We start from the raw sequence: 15,971 nt of genomic DNA on the forward strand, positions 1-15,971 counted from the left end.
GCCGGGGCGTTGCCGGCCGCTTCCCTCCTCCTCCTCCTCCTCCTCCGCGCGCGCGGCGATAAAAAACAGAAAGCGAAGCCGGCGGCGCAGGCGGTGCCGTCGGGGAGCGCGGGGGCGGCCGCTGCCCCGGCTCTGCCCTCGGGCCGCCGTCCCCGCCGGGGCTGAGCCCCGACGTCCGCCGCGGGCACCCCACGGGTGGGCACCCCACGGGCGGGCACCCCACGGATGTGCCCCCGCGGATGGGCACCCACAGATGGGCACCCCACGGATGTGCCCCTGCAGATGGGCACCCCGAGACGGGCACTCGCAGATGGGCACCCACGGGCGGGCACCCGGAGATGTGCCCCTGCAGATGGGCACCCCACGGATGGGTCCCCATGGGTGGGCACCCACAGACGGGCACTTGTGGATGGGCACCCATGGATGAGCTCCCCGTGGACAGGTACTAGTGGGTGGGCACCCCGTGGATGGGCCCCTGCAGACAGGCCTGGGGCTGGTGGGGCAGCTGGGCTGGCACCATGCTGTGGCGCCCTGGCTGGGTAGGGGGACCCCTGCTATGGGCCTCATCCCCTGCTGGGGTCCTCATCCCCTGCTGAGGTCCTCAGCTCCTGCTAGGGTCCTCAGCTCCTGCTATGGTCCTCATCCCCTGCCATGGTCCTCAGCTCCTGCTATGGGCCTCAGCTCCCCTGCTAGGGTCTTCATCCCCTGCTAGGGTCCTCATCCCCTGCTAGGGTCGTCAGCCCCTGCCATGGTCCTCAGCTCCCCTGCTATGGTCCTCAGCTCCCCTGCTATGGGCCTCAGCTCTCCTGCTATGGTCCTCAGCCCCTGCTATGGTCCTCAGCCCCTGCCATGGTCCTCGGCCCCCCCTGCTATGGGCCTCAGCACCCCTGCCATGGGCCTCAGCACCTCTGCTATGGTCCTCAGCCCCTGCCATGGTCCTCAGCCCCTGCCATGGTCCTCAGCACCCCTGCTAGGGCTCTCAGCACCCCACAGTGCACCAGGTCCCAGCGCACGGTTCCCAGCTCCGTGCTGCATCTCAGGGCAGGGCTCCGCGCTGGGTCCCTGCGCCTGGCACCTCCCCAGGGTGAGCAACGCGGGCGACGGCGATGGGGTCCCTCCCTGCACGCGTGCCGGGAGGAGCCAGGGTGTCTCCCCTTGGTGCGCGGGGAACAAGCCTGCCCTGCGGGGCCGGCCGGGGCCGCCCCCTGCGCCGGCCTTGCCAAGCAGACTTTGACAAGGTTGCCACCCAGGAGCAGCGAGCAGTCCCCAGCCCGCGCCCGCAGGAGCGCGTAGCACAGCGGCAGCCATGCGCCCCTACGCCTTGGCCCTCTTCCTCCTCCTCCTCCTCCTCTTGCAGGTAGGGTCTGTCGCCAGGGGGCCGGTGCCCGGGCGCTGTGCTGCGCCTGCCCGGGGATGGGGGGCAGCGGTGCCCGTGGCTTGGAGGAGGCCGGAGCCGCGGAGCCCCGGGAGAAACCAGCCGCCCCTGTGCCGCCTTCGCGGCCCCTGCGGAGCAGCAGAGCTCAGCGCTGCCCTCCATCCCCGCAGGACGCGGTGCCCGATGCGCCGGCTTCCGAGCCCGGCCACGGCCTCCAGAGGCGGAAGAGGGACTGGGTCATCCCGCCCATCAACTGCCTGGAGAACGGGCGGGGGCCCTTCCCCAAGAAGCTGGCGCAGGTATGTGGCACCTCGCTCCCCGCACGGCCCTTGGCTGCTCCGCGCGGAGCGGCGCCTCGGAGCAGGGAGCCCCTCTAACCGCCCCCTCCGCCCGCCGCCAGATCAAATCCAACAAGGACAAGGAGACCAAGGTTTTCTACAGCATCACGGGGCAGGGGGCGGACAGCCCCCCCGTGGGCGTCTTCACCATCGAGCGAGAGACGGGGTGGCTGGAGGTGACGAAGCCGCTGGACAGGGAGGATATCAGCAGATACATCGTGAGTCGGGTGCCGGGGTGCCGAGGTGGGACGCAGCCCCGGGTCCCGGCCGCGGCTCTGACCACGCGCCTTGCAGCTCTTCTCCCATGCCGTGTCGGCCAGCGGGCAGCCCGTGGAGGACCCCACGGAGATCGTCATCACGGTGACGGACCAGAACGACAACCGGCCCGTGTTCACCCAGGAGGCTTTCCACGGCTCCGTGCGGGAGGGGGCTGCACCAGGTGAGCGGTGCCGGGAGTGGGGAGGCCGTGCCGTGCGCGGGGGCAGCGGGGCGGCGAGGCCGCAGGCGCACTCAGCTCCGTCTGCTCCCAGGCACCTCCGTGATGCAGGTGCTGGCCACGGACGCGGACGACGCTGTGACCTCCACCGGCGGCATCGTGACCTACTCCATCCTGCGCCAGACGCCGGCGTCACCCCAGCCCCACATGTTCACCATCAACAGGAGCACCGGGGTGATCTCCGTGGCTGCGCCGGGGCTGGACGCGGAGGTGAGCCTTGTCCCCATGCCCCGGCACCGCGTGCCCTTTGCTATCTCCACCCAGCCACGTGGCCGCGGCACGGCACCTTTGCCCCATCGCAGGGGGCTTGATGCCCCCGGAGTCGCGCGGCGCGGGAGGGCAGGGTGCGAAGCAGCCTCTTGCTGCAGGCGGTCCCCAAGTACACCCTGGCGATCCGGGCTGCCGACATGGACGGAGACGGGCTGGAGGCCACCACCACCGCTGTCATCGAGGTGCAGGTGAGCCCGGAAGCTCTCGTGCTGTCCCACCGCCTCTGCCCTTAGCTCCGCGCTAACCCAGCCCAGGCCCCCGCGGCCCCCGTCCCGCCGCCGGCTCCCCTCGCCGAAGGCAGGCAGGTCGGACGAGCACGGCTTGGCCCCAGGGAAGCCGCGCTGGCAGCTCCCTGCGCACAGACGCGGAGTCGCTCGTGTGCTCCAGGCTTTCTCCGCGGCGGCTCCTCCTGGCCTGGCACCCCAAGCCCGCCGGGCCCTGGAGCACGGTGCCGTGGGGCTCCCGGTGCGCCGCCCATGGGACCCGCCCAGCCCGCCCAGCCCGTCCCAGCCCGGGGAGGAGCGCCTGGCCCCGCGCCGGGGTAGCGGCACCCACCCACGGCAGCTCCGCGGCAGAGGGGGTGGCCAGTGGCCGGGGCAGGAGATGGTGTCCTGCGCGGCGGCGAGGTCCGGGGGCGCCTGGCTGAGCGGGGCGGAGGAGGCACAGGTAAGCAGCCGGACACCCGCGCTCGCACCTCGCCGTCGCCCTCGGTTCAGCCAGCCGCCGGGGCCTGGAGCCAGGCTGGCAGCGAGGCCCCTTCCCGCTCCGGGAGCAGCCGGCCCTGCCGGGGCAGCAGCCCACAGCCTCCCCTCCGGCGGCAGCGGCAGGCAGCATCTCCCGGCCCTGGGGCATCCCGCCCCACTGAGCATGGCCTGGGGCTCCCGGATGGAAGGGCCCGGCCGCTCCGGAGTGCTTGCAGGGTTAACGTCTGCGGTGGGCACGTGACGCCGGTGACACGCAGGCTGGGAAAGCGGCAGCGACAGGGCGGCTGGGACGGGGCCGCTTCCTCGGGGACTGGGCGCCGCAGCCGACGGGGGGGGCCAAAGTCCGGTGCTGGGACAAGGGACAGGTTGAGCCGGGTGGGAGCTGGGAAGGGCCGGGCTGAGCAGGAGCCCAGGGAGGCAGGCGGCAGCCCCAGGCACGTGGCCAGGGAGCCAGTGCCAGCGCCGCAGGTGGCAGCGGTGCCCGGGGGACGTCTGGGCGGGAGCGCAGCCCCGTGCCCGCGCAGCGAGCTCTGCAGCACGGGAAGGATGTGGGCGCCGGCGTCCCGGCCCCTGGGTGCAGCAGGGCTGCGGGGTGCTGGGGATCGGTGGGGCGCGCTGGGGGAGCCTGGCAGCCGCCAGCGCGGGGAAGGGGCTCCGCAGGGATGGGGATCGCAGGCAACGCGGCCACAGGCACCTCCGGAGAGGGGCTGCGGGCACCCGGGGGCGAGGTGGGTTCAGCCAGGGGCGCTGCCTGCCCCGGGCTCCCCTCAGCTCCACCGCTGGGGCACAGAGCAGGCGCGCGGGGCAGGCGCGAGCCGCGCGCTGGGCAGCCGTGGGCAGGGGGAGAAGGGGGGCCATGGCAGGCAGCAGCGACGCAGCCCCCTTCCCTCTGCACCGAGCACTGGCTGCTGCAGCACAGTGCGAGCGGGGGGCGGACGGTGCCGCCGCGGCGCGTCCCAGCCTCTCTTCTTCCTCCGCCTCAGGCCGAAGGCATGTCCGAGTCGACGGCGGGCTCCGTGACCACCCACGTGCTGAACACCCTCACGGGCCGGCCCGCAGCAGGCCTTGCCCTGCGCCTGGCCCAGCTGCAAGGGCCAGAGCCGCAGTGGGTAGAGCTGACGCAGAGGTACGAGACCGAGAGCAGCAAAAGGGGCAGAGGACGCCGGCGCTGGGCCCGGCCGCGGGGGAACTGCGGCAGCGTCTGGCCCGACCCCGCTCCCGCAGCCCCCCGCCGCGCACACGGCCCGAATCCTGCCTGCCGCGCGGCGGCCCAGCAGCGGCGCTGGCTCAGCCTTCGCCCCGGGGGCTGCTCGCGGCAGGGCTCGTCCTCAGGGCCGAGACGCGGGCCGGGGCCAGCTGCTGCGTCAGGGGCTGCTCCTTCTGATTTCAGGGTGACGGACAAGGACGGGCGCTGCCTGCCCCTCCTGGCCCCGGGGCAAGCCAAGGCCAGCACCTACAAGCTGCGCTTCGAGACCGCAGCGTACTGGAAGGAGCTGGGACACAGCAGCTTCTACCCCTACGTGGAGGTTCGTGACACGAGGGTGCTGCCCCAGCCCCCAGCGGCGGGTGCCGGCGGAGCGGGGCACGGGGCGGCTGCTGCAGCCGCAGCCAGGAGGCCGGGTGCAGGTTCTGCTGGAGAAACGGCTCTCTAGGAGCCCCGGGGCAGCTCTGAGGAGGAGAGCGAGCACGAGGGACAGTGCCGCACCGCTGCCCAGACACGCCGGGGGGCAACTGCTCCTCCCTGAGCGGCAGGGGAAGCTCCTGCCTCTGTCCTGCTGCGTCTCCTCCTCTGCCAGCTCTGCTCGGAGGGTCCCCCGGCGCCTGGCTATGGATAGATCAGCGGCAGGGCGGGAGGCTGCGGTGCACGCTCTCCCCTACATGCTGTCTCCCTGCTCTCCCCTAGGTTGTCTTCACCATCGTCGACCCAGCCCAGAAGCTGCACGTCCCGCTGCTGATCAGCCCCTACTCCTATACAACGTACCGGGGCAGTTAAGGAGCGAGGCGGGTCCTCCCCCACGCGGCTGCAGCCCCAGGGAGGGGCGCCGTGTGCCGTGGGGGCACGTAGGAGACCGACACCATTAAAGGCTTCAAACAGCGCTGTTTTAGTCTCAAAACCACCTCGCTCAGGCCAGCGCACGCTCGGCTTCTCTCCAGAGGGAAGCTGAGGGGAGCCCAAGCGGCAGCGCGGCCGGGACAGCGCGGGGCGAGCAGCAGCGCTCGGCTGCCCCGGCACCCTCGGGCCTGGCCGGGCAGCACAGGGAGCCCCTGCCGGCCCCGCTCCAGCTCTGCTCCGGGACCCGGCAGCCTCCGGCTCCGCCGCAGGCTGCGCCCAAGCCCCAGCCTTGGTCGCGCTCGCTCAGGGCCAGCGACCCAGCCGCCAGCTACCTCTGGCTGTTGGTTCCCCGACAGGGGAGCAGGGGTTTGCGGAGAAGGCGGCTCCCGTGCTAAGGCCTGGCCCCGGGGAGGAGAAAGACGATCCTCTAGGCCCTCCAGAAGACTTGCTGGGGTCTGTTTAATGGTGCGGAGCACGAACAGGCAGAGCACGGCCCTGCTCCCTGCCCAGCACAGCAGGCCCCCTCGCAGCGCAGGGCCCTCCCGCGTTCGCAGGACGGCCTGACCGGAGACAACGCGCAAACGCGTGTTCGCTGGCGTCACGTGGGCGCAGCGACGAGTCCTGCGGGGCCCTGCCCCACTGTCTGCCCCAGCATAGGGATCTCCAGGGGCTTGAAGCCCAGGCTGTCCAGAGGGATGCCAAAGGCTGTCAGCTTTGCCTCGAACGTCTGCAGCAGGTCATTGTGTGCCTGGAAGAGAAGCGCCCCAAGTTCTGGCCTGCCACCCCGAAGCTCAGCCCCAGGCCAAGCTGCCCCCATTGCCGCCTGAGCCCAGGCTCCCTGCAGCCCCCTGCGTGGTGGCGGGAGGATCAGGCCCTCCCTCGCAGGGGAACCGGGGAACCAGGAGAGCTGCAGCCTGGGCGATCAGAAGGGCTGGGTCCCGAGCTGCCAAAAAGGCAGGTGTGAAGCTGCTTAGCTGACCTGCTGCAAGTTCCCTTCCCTCCCTGCGACGCCTGGAGCGAAAGGTCTCCTTTTCACTCCTCCGCGCCACGGCAAGCATACGACAGGTCCCAGCCCTGACCCGGCAGCACCAGGCAGCCCCAGCCCCCTTCCCTCACCTTGCAGACTCGCGCCAGCTCAAACTGCAGGTCCTTGATGGTGTTGTTCTTGGAATCGAGCACGTCCTGCGAAGGGAGACGGCGCGTTAGGATCGGCACCGAGGGTGCAGTCGGCCCAGGGCCGCGCAGCAAGCTGAAGCTCACGGAGCGGCTGCTGTGCGGCGTCCGGGCTGGCACCAGGAGCTGGCTCGCACACTGCGGCTCATGGCATGGGCTGCCTCCCTGGCAGGCGGCCAGCAGCCTGCCCCGCTCCGAGCGGGCACTGCCGGGGCCAGCCGGCCCCGGGCGGAGGCGAGAGACAGGGACCTTGCAGGTTAAAAATAAGGATCCTTGGAGCACAGGGGCACTGACCAGTAGTTTCCAGACAAGCAGGCCCCATCTTCCACCCCATGCTCCTCCCTGCAGACCTACAGCACCAAAAGTGCCAGCATTGCGTTACATCATCTGCCCCGCTACAAGGGGGACGGATGGCAGCACCTGCTCTCGGCAGCACCTCCCTGACGTCGCGGCACCAGGGGAATTACGGGGAAGGAGTCTCCCTGAGGAGACACCAGCCACTAGAGGCAGCTGCGCAAAAGAATTCAGGGACCCCAGCAGCTGCGGGCAAGATCAACGCCTTGTCGCCTTCCCAGGAATGCGTCTCCCAATCTGCTGCTGTGGCACCTGCCGCTCACCCGCTAGGTGACACATCCGCTGCCCTGTCCTAAGAACAGAGCCTTGGGCTGGCTGGCCTCTTTATCCCAAGGCGCCCTGGCACGAGGACATCCACAAGCTTCGTCGGCTCTCCACCCCAGAGGGCACCTGGAACGAGTGCACCGGTGTGCGACGAGCAGGAGGGCACCAGAGAGCTGGTGGCTGAGCTAAGCATGGAACGCAAATCCCTCGTGTCTCAAGCTGATATGAAGCAAGTGCTGCTTCTCCAGTTACTGCTACCGCAGGCCCCAGGAATGTGGGACTCTGAGCCTTCGCCGCCACGCCAGAGGCTTTCTGCATAAGTATTTTTAGCATGCCAGACATTGCAGAGCCTCTGGGAAGCAGTCTACGCTGCTCCTGCAGCCAGCGAGACCAGGAGAGGAGCGCTGGCGAGGCTCACCAGCTGCGACTCCCCAAGCGCACACAGCGCCCAGACTTGGTGCTCGCTGCAGCCTCCCTGCCTTACGGAACTTATGACCCAGCAGCACCGGGGAGACGGAGCCCACCTTTGAGTGCCACCTGCCCCGAGACCCGGCGAGCGCTGCTCAGCCTGGGGCCATTCTCCTAGAAACGGGCCCCACCGGAGGGAGAGATCAGTGCCAGGCTCCTACGCTCACGCGCTCTGCTCTCGAGGGAGAGCCGGCGCGCCCTGCAGCACCACGCGCACGCCGGGCCCTGGGAGCACTGGGAACAGGCGTGACAGCCAGAGCCCTGCCCTCCGCACGGTGCATCCGACAAGGGAGCAGGCTGAGGTGCTCACCGCAGCATCCCGCTTCTGCGCACTCACCTTACAGGCAGATATCCGCAGCGCAGGGAGGATGGGGACCCCATTTCCTACCCCACAGCCTGCCTCTGCCCCGAAAGCCCAGACCCAGGCCCCTCGGGCCCCAGCCACGCTCACACGGTCTGAGCTCTGTGTTTACCCCAGGCTCTGGCCCAGACCAGCCTCTGCTCCCCACAAAACCAGCCCTGCTGGGGAGGGGGGTGCAGCTTTTGCAGGGCCCTGTGACAGTGAATAGTACCTCCAGCTTGCGCGAGACCACGGAGAGGGCGCTTGGGTCGAGGTTGGAGGCTGAGAGGACCTCGTTGAGCTCCACCTCCCTCTTCTCCAGGATGCTGAAGAGCCCTTTCAGCTTGCGCTCCAGGAGGAGGTTCTTGAATCCGGTCTTCTGCTGCACCTCGTTAATGGCTTTGGTGAACTTCTGGTAGAGCTCATCTCGCTCTGCCTGCACCTGCTCCCAAACACACCACACATCCACACCGCCCTCAGGACCACTTTGCTGGCAGGGCAGGGAGCAAAGAGGTCCAGCAGCTCGGCCCTGCCTGCTCCAGCGAGAGCCAGGCCATTCCCCACAGCACCTGCACCCCAGGGGGACGCAGGTGCAGCCTCCCTCTGCGGCTGGCGCCTCCTCGGCACCTGCACTTCTGCCTCCTCCACTCCCCAGGCGCTGGACGCCCCGTAGCAGCAGAAACCCATCAGCTGGCCCAAAGAGCAGTGCTCGCCCCAACGCAACCTCTGCTGTTCAAGCGTTTCCCCTTTCATCCCCTGCACCCTAGCTGCTCTGCACCCAAGCTCTCGCCCTCAGGGCTCTGTGCCTACCCAGCTACCTCTCCTCCACGAGGGCTCTTGGCTCTCTGTGAAGACTCTCCCACCCTCAAGGCCCAGCAGGAAGCGAACAGCCATCCCCACCCTCCCAGCGGCGGTGCAGAGAGGTGCCCAGCTTCCCCCAGCCTAGCCGGCGGCAGGACCAGCGCTCCTCACTCCAAGCGCGTAGCGCTGCAGTGACACGCGGAGCCCACAAGCCCAACGATGCAGGTCACGTCTGGATCCTCTCTGGCAGCGGTGACAGGCTCGCCGGGTTACAAGCTCCCTGCCTGGGCGTCGCTTGGGGAAGCCTTTTCAAATGATACACTGTCACGCTGCTGGTGCTGCAGGCTCCTGAGGACAGCTATGAGCAGGCCGGTCGGGATGGGCACAGCAGCTCTCACAGTGCTCTGGGTCTGAGGCACTATTTTAGACCCCAAAGAGAGAGGCCCACAGCACACAGGGGTCTCTCCTCTCCTCCTGGCAGCTGGTCAGACTGGCAGGAGACCCTGGCTCACAGCTAGTTAATAAGTGTCCTAATTAGGATCTTTCCTCCAAAGCCTATTTCTGAATGCACTGAATATGTTGCTGCCTTAATGATGGATTGCTAACGAGGCCTCAGATCAATGTTCATATTCCTGGGGATTTCTACGAATTGCAAATGAGCTCTATTCTGCCTCAGTAAATTTATCTGGGTTAGCTGGGAGGGAGAGGCCGAGTCTGGGAGAAGTCAGTCAACAGAATATTCCTTGAAGATAAACTCATCCTGAGCAGCCCCCGCACAGCGAGTGGAGGGAGCGACCCCCAAACCCCGACAGAACGAGGGAGCGAGCTCCAGCAGAAGCAGAGGATGGGGCTCCCGTGACAACTTGTCACTGGACTGTCCCCAGCTCTCCCCTGCTGTAGCGGGAGCCTCTCCACGTGGCTCTGCTCCTGACCCAGTGCGGCAGCCAGTCATCCGCAGGCCGGGAGGGGAGCATTGGAGCGTGCATTATCCAGTACAAGGCTGGGCCTGTCTGCTGAGCATGGGAGACGCCAAAGCTGTGAGAACCTTTGTCAGAAACAGCAGCTAACGCTCAGCTCTGGATCAGATCTTCAGAAAGCCCTTAGCTAAGCACAGCCTGGGCAGCCTCTGCTAAGTCACTGTGCCCAGCCCTCTGCAAGGAGGAGAGGGTTTGGGAAAGGTAAGAGGTTGTCCAGGCACACCTGCAGCTCTCACCTTACTGAACCTCTGTTCCAGCACTTCATGTTCCCACTGAAGATCTTTCAGTTCCTTCTGGGTGACTTTCAGATGGGCTTTTGTGTTCTGCAGATGGGAAGGGACAGTTAAGGAGAACAGACTTCTCTGGAAGGTGTGTGGGATGGCTTCCAGGAAGGGAGGACAGTGACCAGCAAAGAGATGTGAGGGAGAAGCAGCGTGGCAGCACCCGCACCATCTCCCTCCCTCCCTGCAGCAGGGGCTACCCACCCCTCTCCTCACCAGAGCTAGAGTCCTGGGAGTCCCACGTGGGATGTAAACAACCAGCTAAGTTGAAAGAGACTGAGAGGAGTTTGCTTGGCAGTCCAGCCAAGCAGCTCGGAGCTGAGCGGCAGAGGTCACTGCTGAGCGACTCTGCTCTGGGAAACAGCCACGGTGGCTTGGAAAGGGACAGAAAGGGGCTCAGTAGGATAAACGACTCACCGTCAGAGCCTCCTTGTCCTTCTCATAGTGGGCCAACTTCTTCTGCAGCTCAGACACCTGCTCCTGGGCCCGCTGCAGGCGCTCCGTCAGTTGCTTGTTCTGGAGCAGCATGTCTGCCATCTCCTTTTCCAAGTGATTGTCTTTCTTCTTCATCTCCTCCATCTGCTCCTGTTCTTGGAAACACACGAGCGCTACTGCCTTGCCCCTCGGCACTGCACGGCCAGGACACCCTTCCCACCGCTGGCACCGCCAGCCGCATCTGCACCCGTACAAGAGCGTCACCCGTGTAATGCGTGCAACTGCCCCAAGAGAGCCGCAGTAGCAGCACCTCCACCCGTGGCCGGATCTGGGCAAAAACCTTACAGGATCCATCCCCCGGTGGAAGGGGGACACTCCACAAGCCAGGCAGGCTGTGACAGTGGGGCCAGGGGAGCAGGCAGGCAGTACCTTGAGCGTGTTGATGAGCGCCAAGTTATTGAGGGTGACATCATTGTAGTAGTTCTTGATGTCACTGAAGGCCTTCTCGTGGTTCTTCATCAGCACGCTGATCTGGCCGTTCTTCCTCTCCTCAACCTGATGGATTTCAGTCTTTCTGCGCAAATCAAGCTCGTCCCGCAGCACACGCATCTTCTTGTTGTACTTGGCCTCAATCTCTGGAGAAGCGCACAGGGGGCCGAGTGAGAACCGCCTGGAGACCCTGCGTACACGCACCCCCACCTCCGTTAGGACATGCCGGCCCAGCACGCGCCACCGCAGCATCACTCTGGGACGGGATGTCGTTAACAGCACCACTGTTGCTCCCCCCCGCGCGCAGAGCCACAGAGAGCAGAGCCCAGAAATAGCATCCTGGAAGCAGGGCACTGGAAACGCTCCAAGGCAGCCCGTGAGAGCCCGAAACGTCCCATGAGGAAGACAGCAGAGCGAGACTGACACCGGCAAGGGCTCCTCCAGCCACCCCGGAGCGCGGCCTGGAGAAGCGCCTGCCAGACAGCTGCACTCAGCACCGCAGCCCGGCCGCAGCGACAAGAGCCCTGCCTCTACCTGCGAGCGGTGCGAAAGCCTGCACCTTGTCCCAGCCGCTCTGGGAGCTCAGCCGGGAGCGTGCTGCAGGCCATGCAGCTTGGCAGCCCAAGAGCACAAGGCAGCAGGAATTAGGGGGAAAATGGCCCCTTTCAGCTCTGTTTTGCTCCAGGGAGCCCAGCAGTGCAGCAGAGCCCTGAGGTGCCTCCCCCGGCACACTGACAAAGGGATGTCACACACGTCCTGACCTTTCACTTGTCTCTCAAAGTCATTGCACAGCTGTGTGATCTCCTCCTCTTGTTTCTGTCAGGGAGAAAGCACATGTTAGAGGCAGATAACCAAATCCGGAGGTTACCGCACCCCTACACTATGTAGGCTGGGGGCTCTCATCCTTTCTGCAACCAAACTGCACCTCAGAAAAGTGGAGACAGCCCAGCTCAGGCCAGCACTGCCTGTCAGCTTGGATTCCGCACTCCCCTCTGCTGTACCGTGCCCAGTTTTGCCTGTACCTCACTGGTTGGGCACCTTAATTTTAGGCCACCTTCCCCCTCAGCATGTGAGAGCGAGCCTGCCCGACCTGCTGCTCTAAGATGTTGTGCAGAGCAGGCCTTGCGCAGGCCCCGAACGGCTAGTGTGCCTGCGTGATCCTTCCTGCTCCCCAGCTCCGAGTCGTCGCTAACCCTCCCTTGGAGCCACAGGTTCCCCGCAGGCCTCCGCTGCGCCCGTCTGGCAAACGCGGGTTCCAGGCGCTCGCGCACCAGCGCAGCCGTGCCCGCAGTCAGGCAACGCCGCTGCGCTCTCAGGCCCTCCCAGCTTCCCTCCGCCGCGGATGAGCCCTGCCTGCTGCTCGGGCCTCAGCCCAGGCCTCCGTCCCTCCTGCCCCGCCAGCGACCTACCAGGCGCATGTTTTTCACCACCACCTCGTTGGCTAGCTCCTGCTCCTTGAGCTCCACTTTCAAGGAGCGCACGTCTTTACGCAGCTCCATCTCCTGAGCCCAGTGATCCTTCTGGGCCCGCTTCATGGACAGGGTGCCCTCTGCCTTCAGCTCAGTGAGGTTTTCCTGGTGTTCGTACAACAAGTGCTTCACCTTCTGCTTGTAAACCTAAAGACAAGCCGCAGACCAGGTGAGGGGCTTCAGGAATAACCCTGAAGCTGGGATACTGGCCAAGACGCCCTGGTTTGCATCCTGCCCATCTCCTCCTCTTCCTCCCTTCCCTCAGCTCCTCTCTGAGCTGCCCAGGGCTCACCCACAGCTCCTGCCCAGCCAGGGCACTCATGACAGGTCCCAGCCTACTCATCCTCCCACCTTGATCTCCACTTGATGTCGCTCCTCCGCCTCCTCCATCTCCCGGTTCTTGTTACGCAGTTCCGCTTTCTTCTCCTCCAGCTGCCGACGGGTGACCTCCCAGCAGGTGTGAATCTTGTCACGCTCCAGCTGGAAATAGTTGCGCTCTTGCCGTTCCCGATCCAGTTCCTCCCGGAGACGCACAACATGTTCCTCCAGCTGCAAAGCCAACAGGAAGAGCCAAATAGGGGGAAAAGGAAGCCTCGGACAGACGGTTCCACTGAAAAAGAAGCTGAACCAAGGCTCTTTTCAAGACATCCATGGCAACCCGTGGGGCAACCCTGGTAGGACACAGTGGCTTTTAATGGGACAGAAAAGCACAGGAGGGGAGGTGTCCTGACCAAGAGACATTTGGAGGGGGTGGGGTCTGCACAGGACCTGGCAGCAACCCATCAGCCTCTGGGAAAAAAGCAACAGGATTTTTTCCTACCATAAGAAGCCAGCACTCAGATCTTCTGTCTCACAGTGGCCAGTAACACCATTCTGGGATGCCTGAACAACACTAGCTCAGAAGCAGAAGACCTTATCCCAGGCAGCGAGGTCCTGGGACAGGGCCAGCTTCTCCTATGTTTGTAGGATACCCAGCAAAACACAGCCCAAGTGGAGCTTCTGGAGCAAGTGATAACAGGGAAAGGGATTACATCCTCCCCCTCTGCCTCTCCTTACGGCACCTAAGAGAGCCTTCTACTCAAGAAGAAATGTGTTTTGTGATGAGTGTCCCGGGCTGCAAGCCACAAAGCTACAGGCCGGGCAATCACAGGGCTGAGCACGAGTGCAACTGCCTGCAGAGATGAGCCTGCTCCAGTTACGGGTGGAAGCGGCCAGTTAGGGGGGCTTGAATGGACAGAGAAACACTGATTCAAACACAGACTCTGTCTGTCAGGCACGTTACTTGCTATAGGGAAAAACACAGAACGCAAAGCGCTTAAATAATATGATGTATTCTCACCAGGGGAACCTTTTTCACACCACCAGGACACACTATCAGGCCATTTTCACACCACCAGGACAATGAAACAAGAGAGCAGGGTGCCAGGGTTATGAAGTCAGGCCTAAGACAGTGAGGGCACCGGGCTGGAGAACAGAGCGCTGCAGAACAGCAGCAGGGAAGATGAGATGAGGTGGCTGATCCTTTCGGGAAAAGTGCTGAGCAGGCTTTGTGAGATTGTACGCACTGTCCAGACACGTGTGAGGCAATGAAATGAACACCAACCGCTTGTTCTGTCTTCTCTACTAACCTCTGCCACCTGTCATCCCCAGAGCCTGAACCAAACATCGAGCACCTGCCTCTGCTAGAGTTCTTACTGAATGTAATGTCCTCTGACCTTGGGGGGAGGCTGGGAGATGTGGCAAGCTCTCACCTGCTCCTTGCTCATGTCCTCGGGGGGCAAGCCATCCACCACTGCTGGAGTTTTGCCCACCTTCCCTTTTTTGACACCTTTTTTTTTGGGCGCCTAAGGAAAGAAATCAAAACGCATGAGTGTGCGTGTGGCTGGGAGGAAGCTGTACCGCCCAGTGCTCCTGTGCTAGAGCTCTGTCCCAGGCCGGCTACACAGCTTGCCTGCTCTCATGGCGCAGAGCGGTTGAGGAGGGCAGCGGGGACGGCCAGCTGACGCAGCCGGTGTCCCGGGGAGCAGCCAGGGCACCCGAGACCCTCCAGGACACCGGCAGCTCCAGGCGCAGCTCCTGCGGGTCTGCTCCACAGCGAAGCTTCGGGCCCAGAGGGGCTCCCCTCCCCTCCCCCTAGCCGGCCCCGGTACCAGAGCCCAGGGACTCACCACCGCCCGCTCCCGGAGCTCTGGGGGCTCCCGGGCCCTCCGCCCCGGCCCGCACCCCCCGCTCCGGGCAGGCCCAGGCCCAGGCTTGGAGCCTCCCGAGCCCCGCGGCTCCCCCCGCCCGTACCCGGGGGCTGCCCCCTGCCTCCCCGGGGCTCCCCCCGCCCATGTCGCCGGGCTCCCGCCGCCCCCGGGGCCGCCTCTCCCCCAGGCCCGGCCCCGGTCCCGGCCCGGGCGCCGGCGCCTGCGCTCACCATGGCTGCGGCCGCCCGCGCCGCGGTCTCCAGGCAACGGGCGGGCAGCTCTCGCGAGAGCCGCGCGCCGCGCCGCGCCGGGGCGGGGCTTGCGCGCGGGGTCACGCCCCCTAGCAACGCGAGGCCACGCCCTAGCAACGGCGGCGGGGCCTGGCAGCCGGCGCCCGCTTTGGCCGCGGGTTCGCGTCCCCCCACCCCGGGTCCGGCCCCGCGCAGGCCGCGGGGTGCCGCTGCTCTGCCGGTGCCACCCCTGCCCGGCCACCTGCCCCCAGCCCGCACGCAGGGGCCAACAGTTCCCCTCCGGCCTCCCGCAGAGAGGGCCTGTGCACCCGAGGCCTCCCAAACTCATTGCACCGCGTTGCCTCGCTTTTATTTGCGCTGGATTTTCCTGCCTTGCGGGAGCGGGATCTGCCGCTGTGCCCTGCCGGCTTTCACCTCCGCCGCCCTGAGCTGCGGCATCCCGGCAAACCGCAGCACCCGCCGCTGCGCCCGCAGCTCAGCCAACCAGCACCCACAGGGCTGGGGTTCCCGGCGAGGATGCGGTGTCCAGTGCCCGGCCCTGCCCCAGCCCAGCTGGGGCCCCCGGCGGTCCCCACGCCAAGCAGTGGCCAAGGCCGCAGCCGCGGGCCTCAGTGTCACCCCCGGCTGGGCTGCGGTGCAGGGCCTGTGCGTGCCTGGGTCTGCTCGCCCTGCCCTGCCCTGCCGGTGCTCCTCCGCCTGCCCAGTGGGTGCCGGGACCCCTCAGCACCCCCAGATCCTCCCCCACCCCTGGGGTTCCCCCTGCACCCCCCAGGATCCCCTTCACACCCCAAGACCCCTCTGCATCCCTGGCTCCCCCTTGCACGCAGGGAGCCCTCTGCATCCTCTGGGGTCCCCTCCGCCCTCCAGGTCCCCCTTGCAGGTCACCCGTGCACCCTGGGGTCCCCTCAGCACCCTCTGCTGTCCCCTCTGCATCTCCAGGACCCCCTAGGGTCCCCTCTGCATCCCTGGGTCCCCCTTGCACCCTGGGGTCCCCGCTGCACCCAGGGACCCCTCTGAACCACCCAGAACCTCCTCTGCACCCTGAGACCTCTCTGCATCCCCGGGTCCCCCTTGCATCCCGGGGTCCCCTCTGCGCCCCCGGGTCCTCTCTGCATCCCGGGGTCCCCTCTGCACCCCGAGACCCCTTGCACCCCCCGGAGTCCCCTCTGCACCCCCCGGGGTCCCCTCTGCACCCCCGGCCCCGCCGCGCCTCCCGCCCCCCCGCCGCCGGCTCCGCACCCGCC

The 15,971-nt window shown here is 66.2% G+C and overlaps 2 protein-coding genes across 3 annotated transcripts; one reads left to right on the forward strand and one right to left on the reverse strand.

The window, feature by feature from the left end:
- Positions 1–3,481: 3,481 nt before the first annotated feature.
- LOC112975150 (5-hydroxyisourate hydrolase-like) lies at positions 3,482–5,298 on the forward strand. The gene is made up of 4 exons (XM_026084869.1): positions 3,482–3,548; positions 4,167–4,309; positions 4,574–4,709; positions 5,087–5,298. The coding sequence occupies exons 2-4, from the start codon at positions 4,176–4,178 to the stop codon at positions 5,174–5,176; spliced, it is 360 nt and encodes a 119-aa protein (XP_025940654.1). The 5' UTR covers positions 3,482–3,548; positions 4,167–4,175; the 3' UTR covers positions 5,177–5,298.
- A 380-nt stretch (positions 5,299–5,678) lies between these two features.
- Positions 5,679–14,772, reverse strand: GAS8 (growth arrest specific 8). Of its 2 annotated transcripts, XM_026084876.1 has the most exons (11): positions 14,707–14,772; positions 14,039–14,131; positions 12,639–12,836; positions 12,228–12,434; positions 11,580–11,634; positions 10,759–10,964; positions 10,312–10,479; positions 9,850–9,936; positions 8,068–8,277; positions 6,353–6,418; positions 5,679–5,984 (listed from the first exon to the last, which is right to left on the reverse strand). In XM_026084876.1, exons 1-11 carry the CDS (start codon positions 14,707–14,709, stop codon positions 5,835–5,837), a joined length of 1,443 nt encoding a protein of 480 aa, XP_025940661.1. In that variant the 5' UTR covers positions 14,710–14,772; the 3' UTR covers positions 5,679–5,834. The 2 variants fall into 2 exon arrangements, with proteins under 2 accessions (XP_025940661.1, XP_025940662.1); XM_026084877.1 differs by lacking the exons at positions 12,228–12,434; positions 12,639–12,836; positions 14,039–14,131; positions 14,707–14,772 and having other exon boundaries at positions 10,759–11,008; positions 11,580–11,628.
- Positions 14,773–15,971: the final 1,199 nt, after the last annotated feature.

The sequence above is a fragment of the Apteryx rowi genome, unplaced genomic scaffold, assembly GCF_003343035.1.
Source record: "Apteryx rowi isolate R43461 unplaced genomic scaffold, aptRow1 scaffold_651, whole genome shotgun sequence".
NCBI lineage: Eukaryota > Metazoa > Chordata > Aves > Apterygiformes > Apterygidae > Apteryx > Apteryx rowi.

Excerpts from the sequence above, each read along its gene's own strand:
- GAS8 (XM_026084876.1), bottom strand. Across the intron at positions 11,635-12,227 it reads TGGTGAAAAACATGCGCCTG|AAACAAGAGGAGGAGATCAC; the intron begins GTAGGTCGCTGG and ends TCTCCCTGACAG. Across the intron at positions 6,419-8,067 it reads TGGTCTCGCGCAAGCTGGAG|GACGTGCTCGATTCCAAGAA; the intron begins GTACTATTCACT and ends CTCCCTTCGCAG.
- LOC112975150 (XM_026084869.1), top strand. The coding sequence starts at position 4,176 with ATGTCCGAGTCGACGGCGGGCTCCGTGACCACCCACGTGCTGAACACC. Across the intron at positions 4,310-4,573 it reads TGGGTAGAGCTGACGCAGAG|GGTGACGGACAAGGACGGGC; the intron begins GTACGAGACCGA and ends TTCTGATTTCAG. Across the intron at positions 4,710-5,086 it reads GCTTCTACCCCTACGTGGAG|GTTGTCTTCACCATCGTCGA; the intron begins GTTCGTGACACG and ends GCTCTCCCCTAG.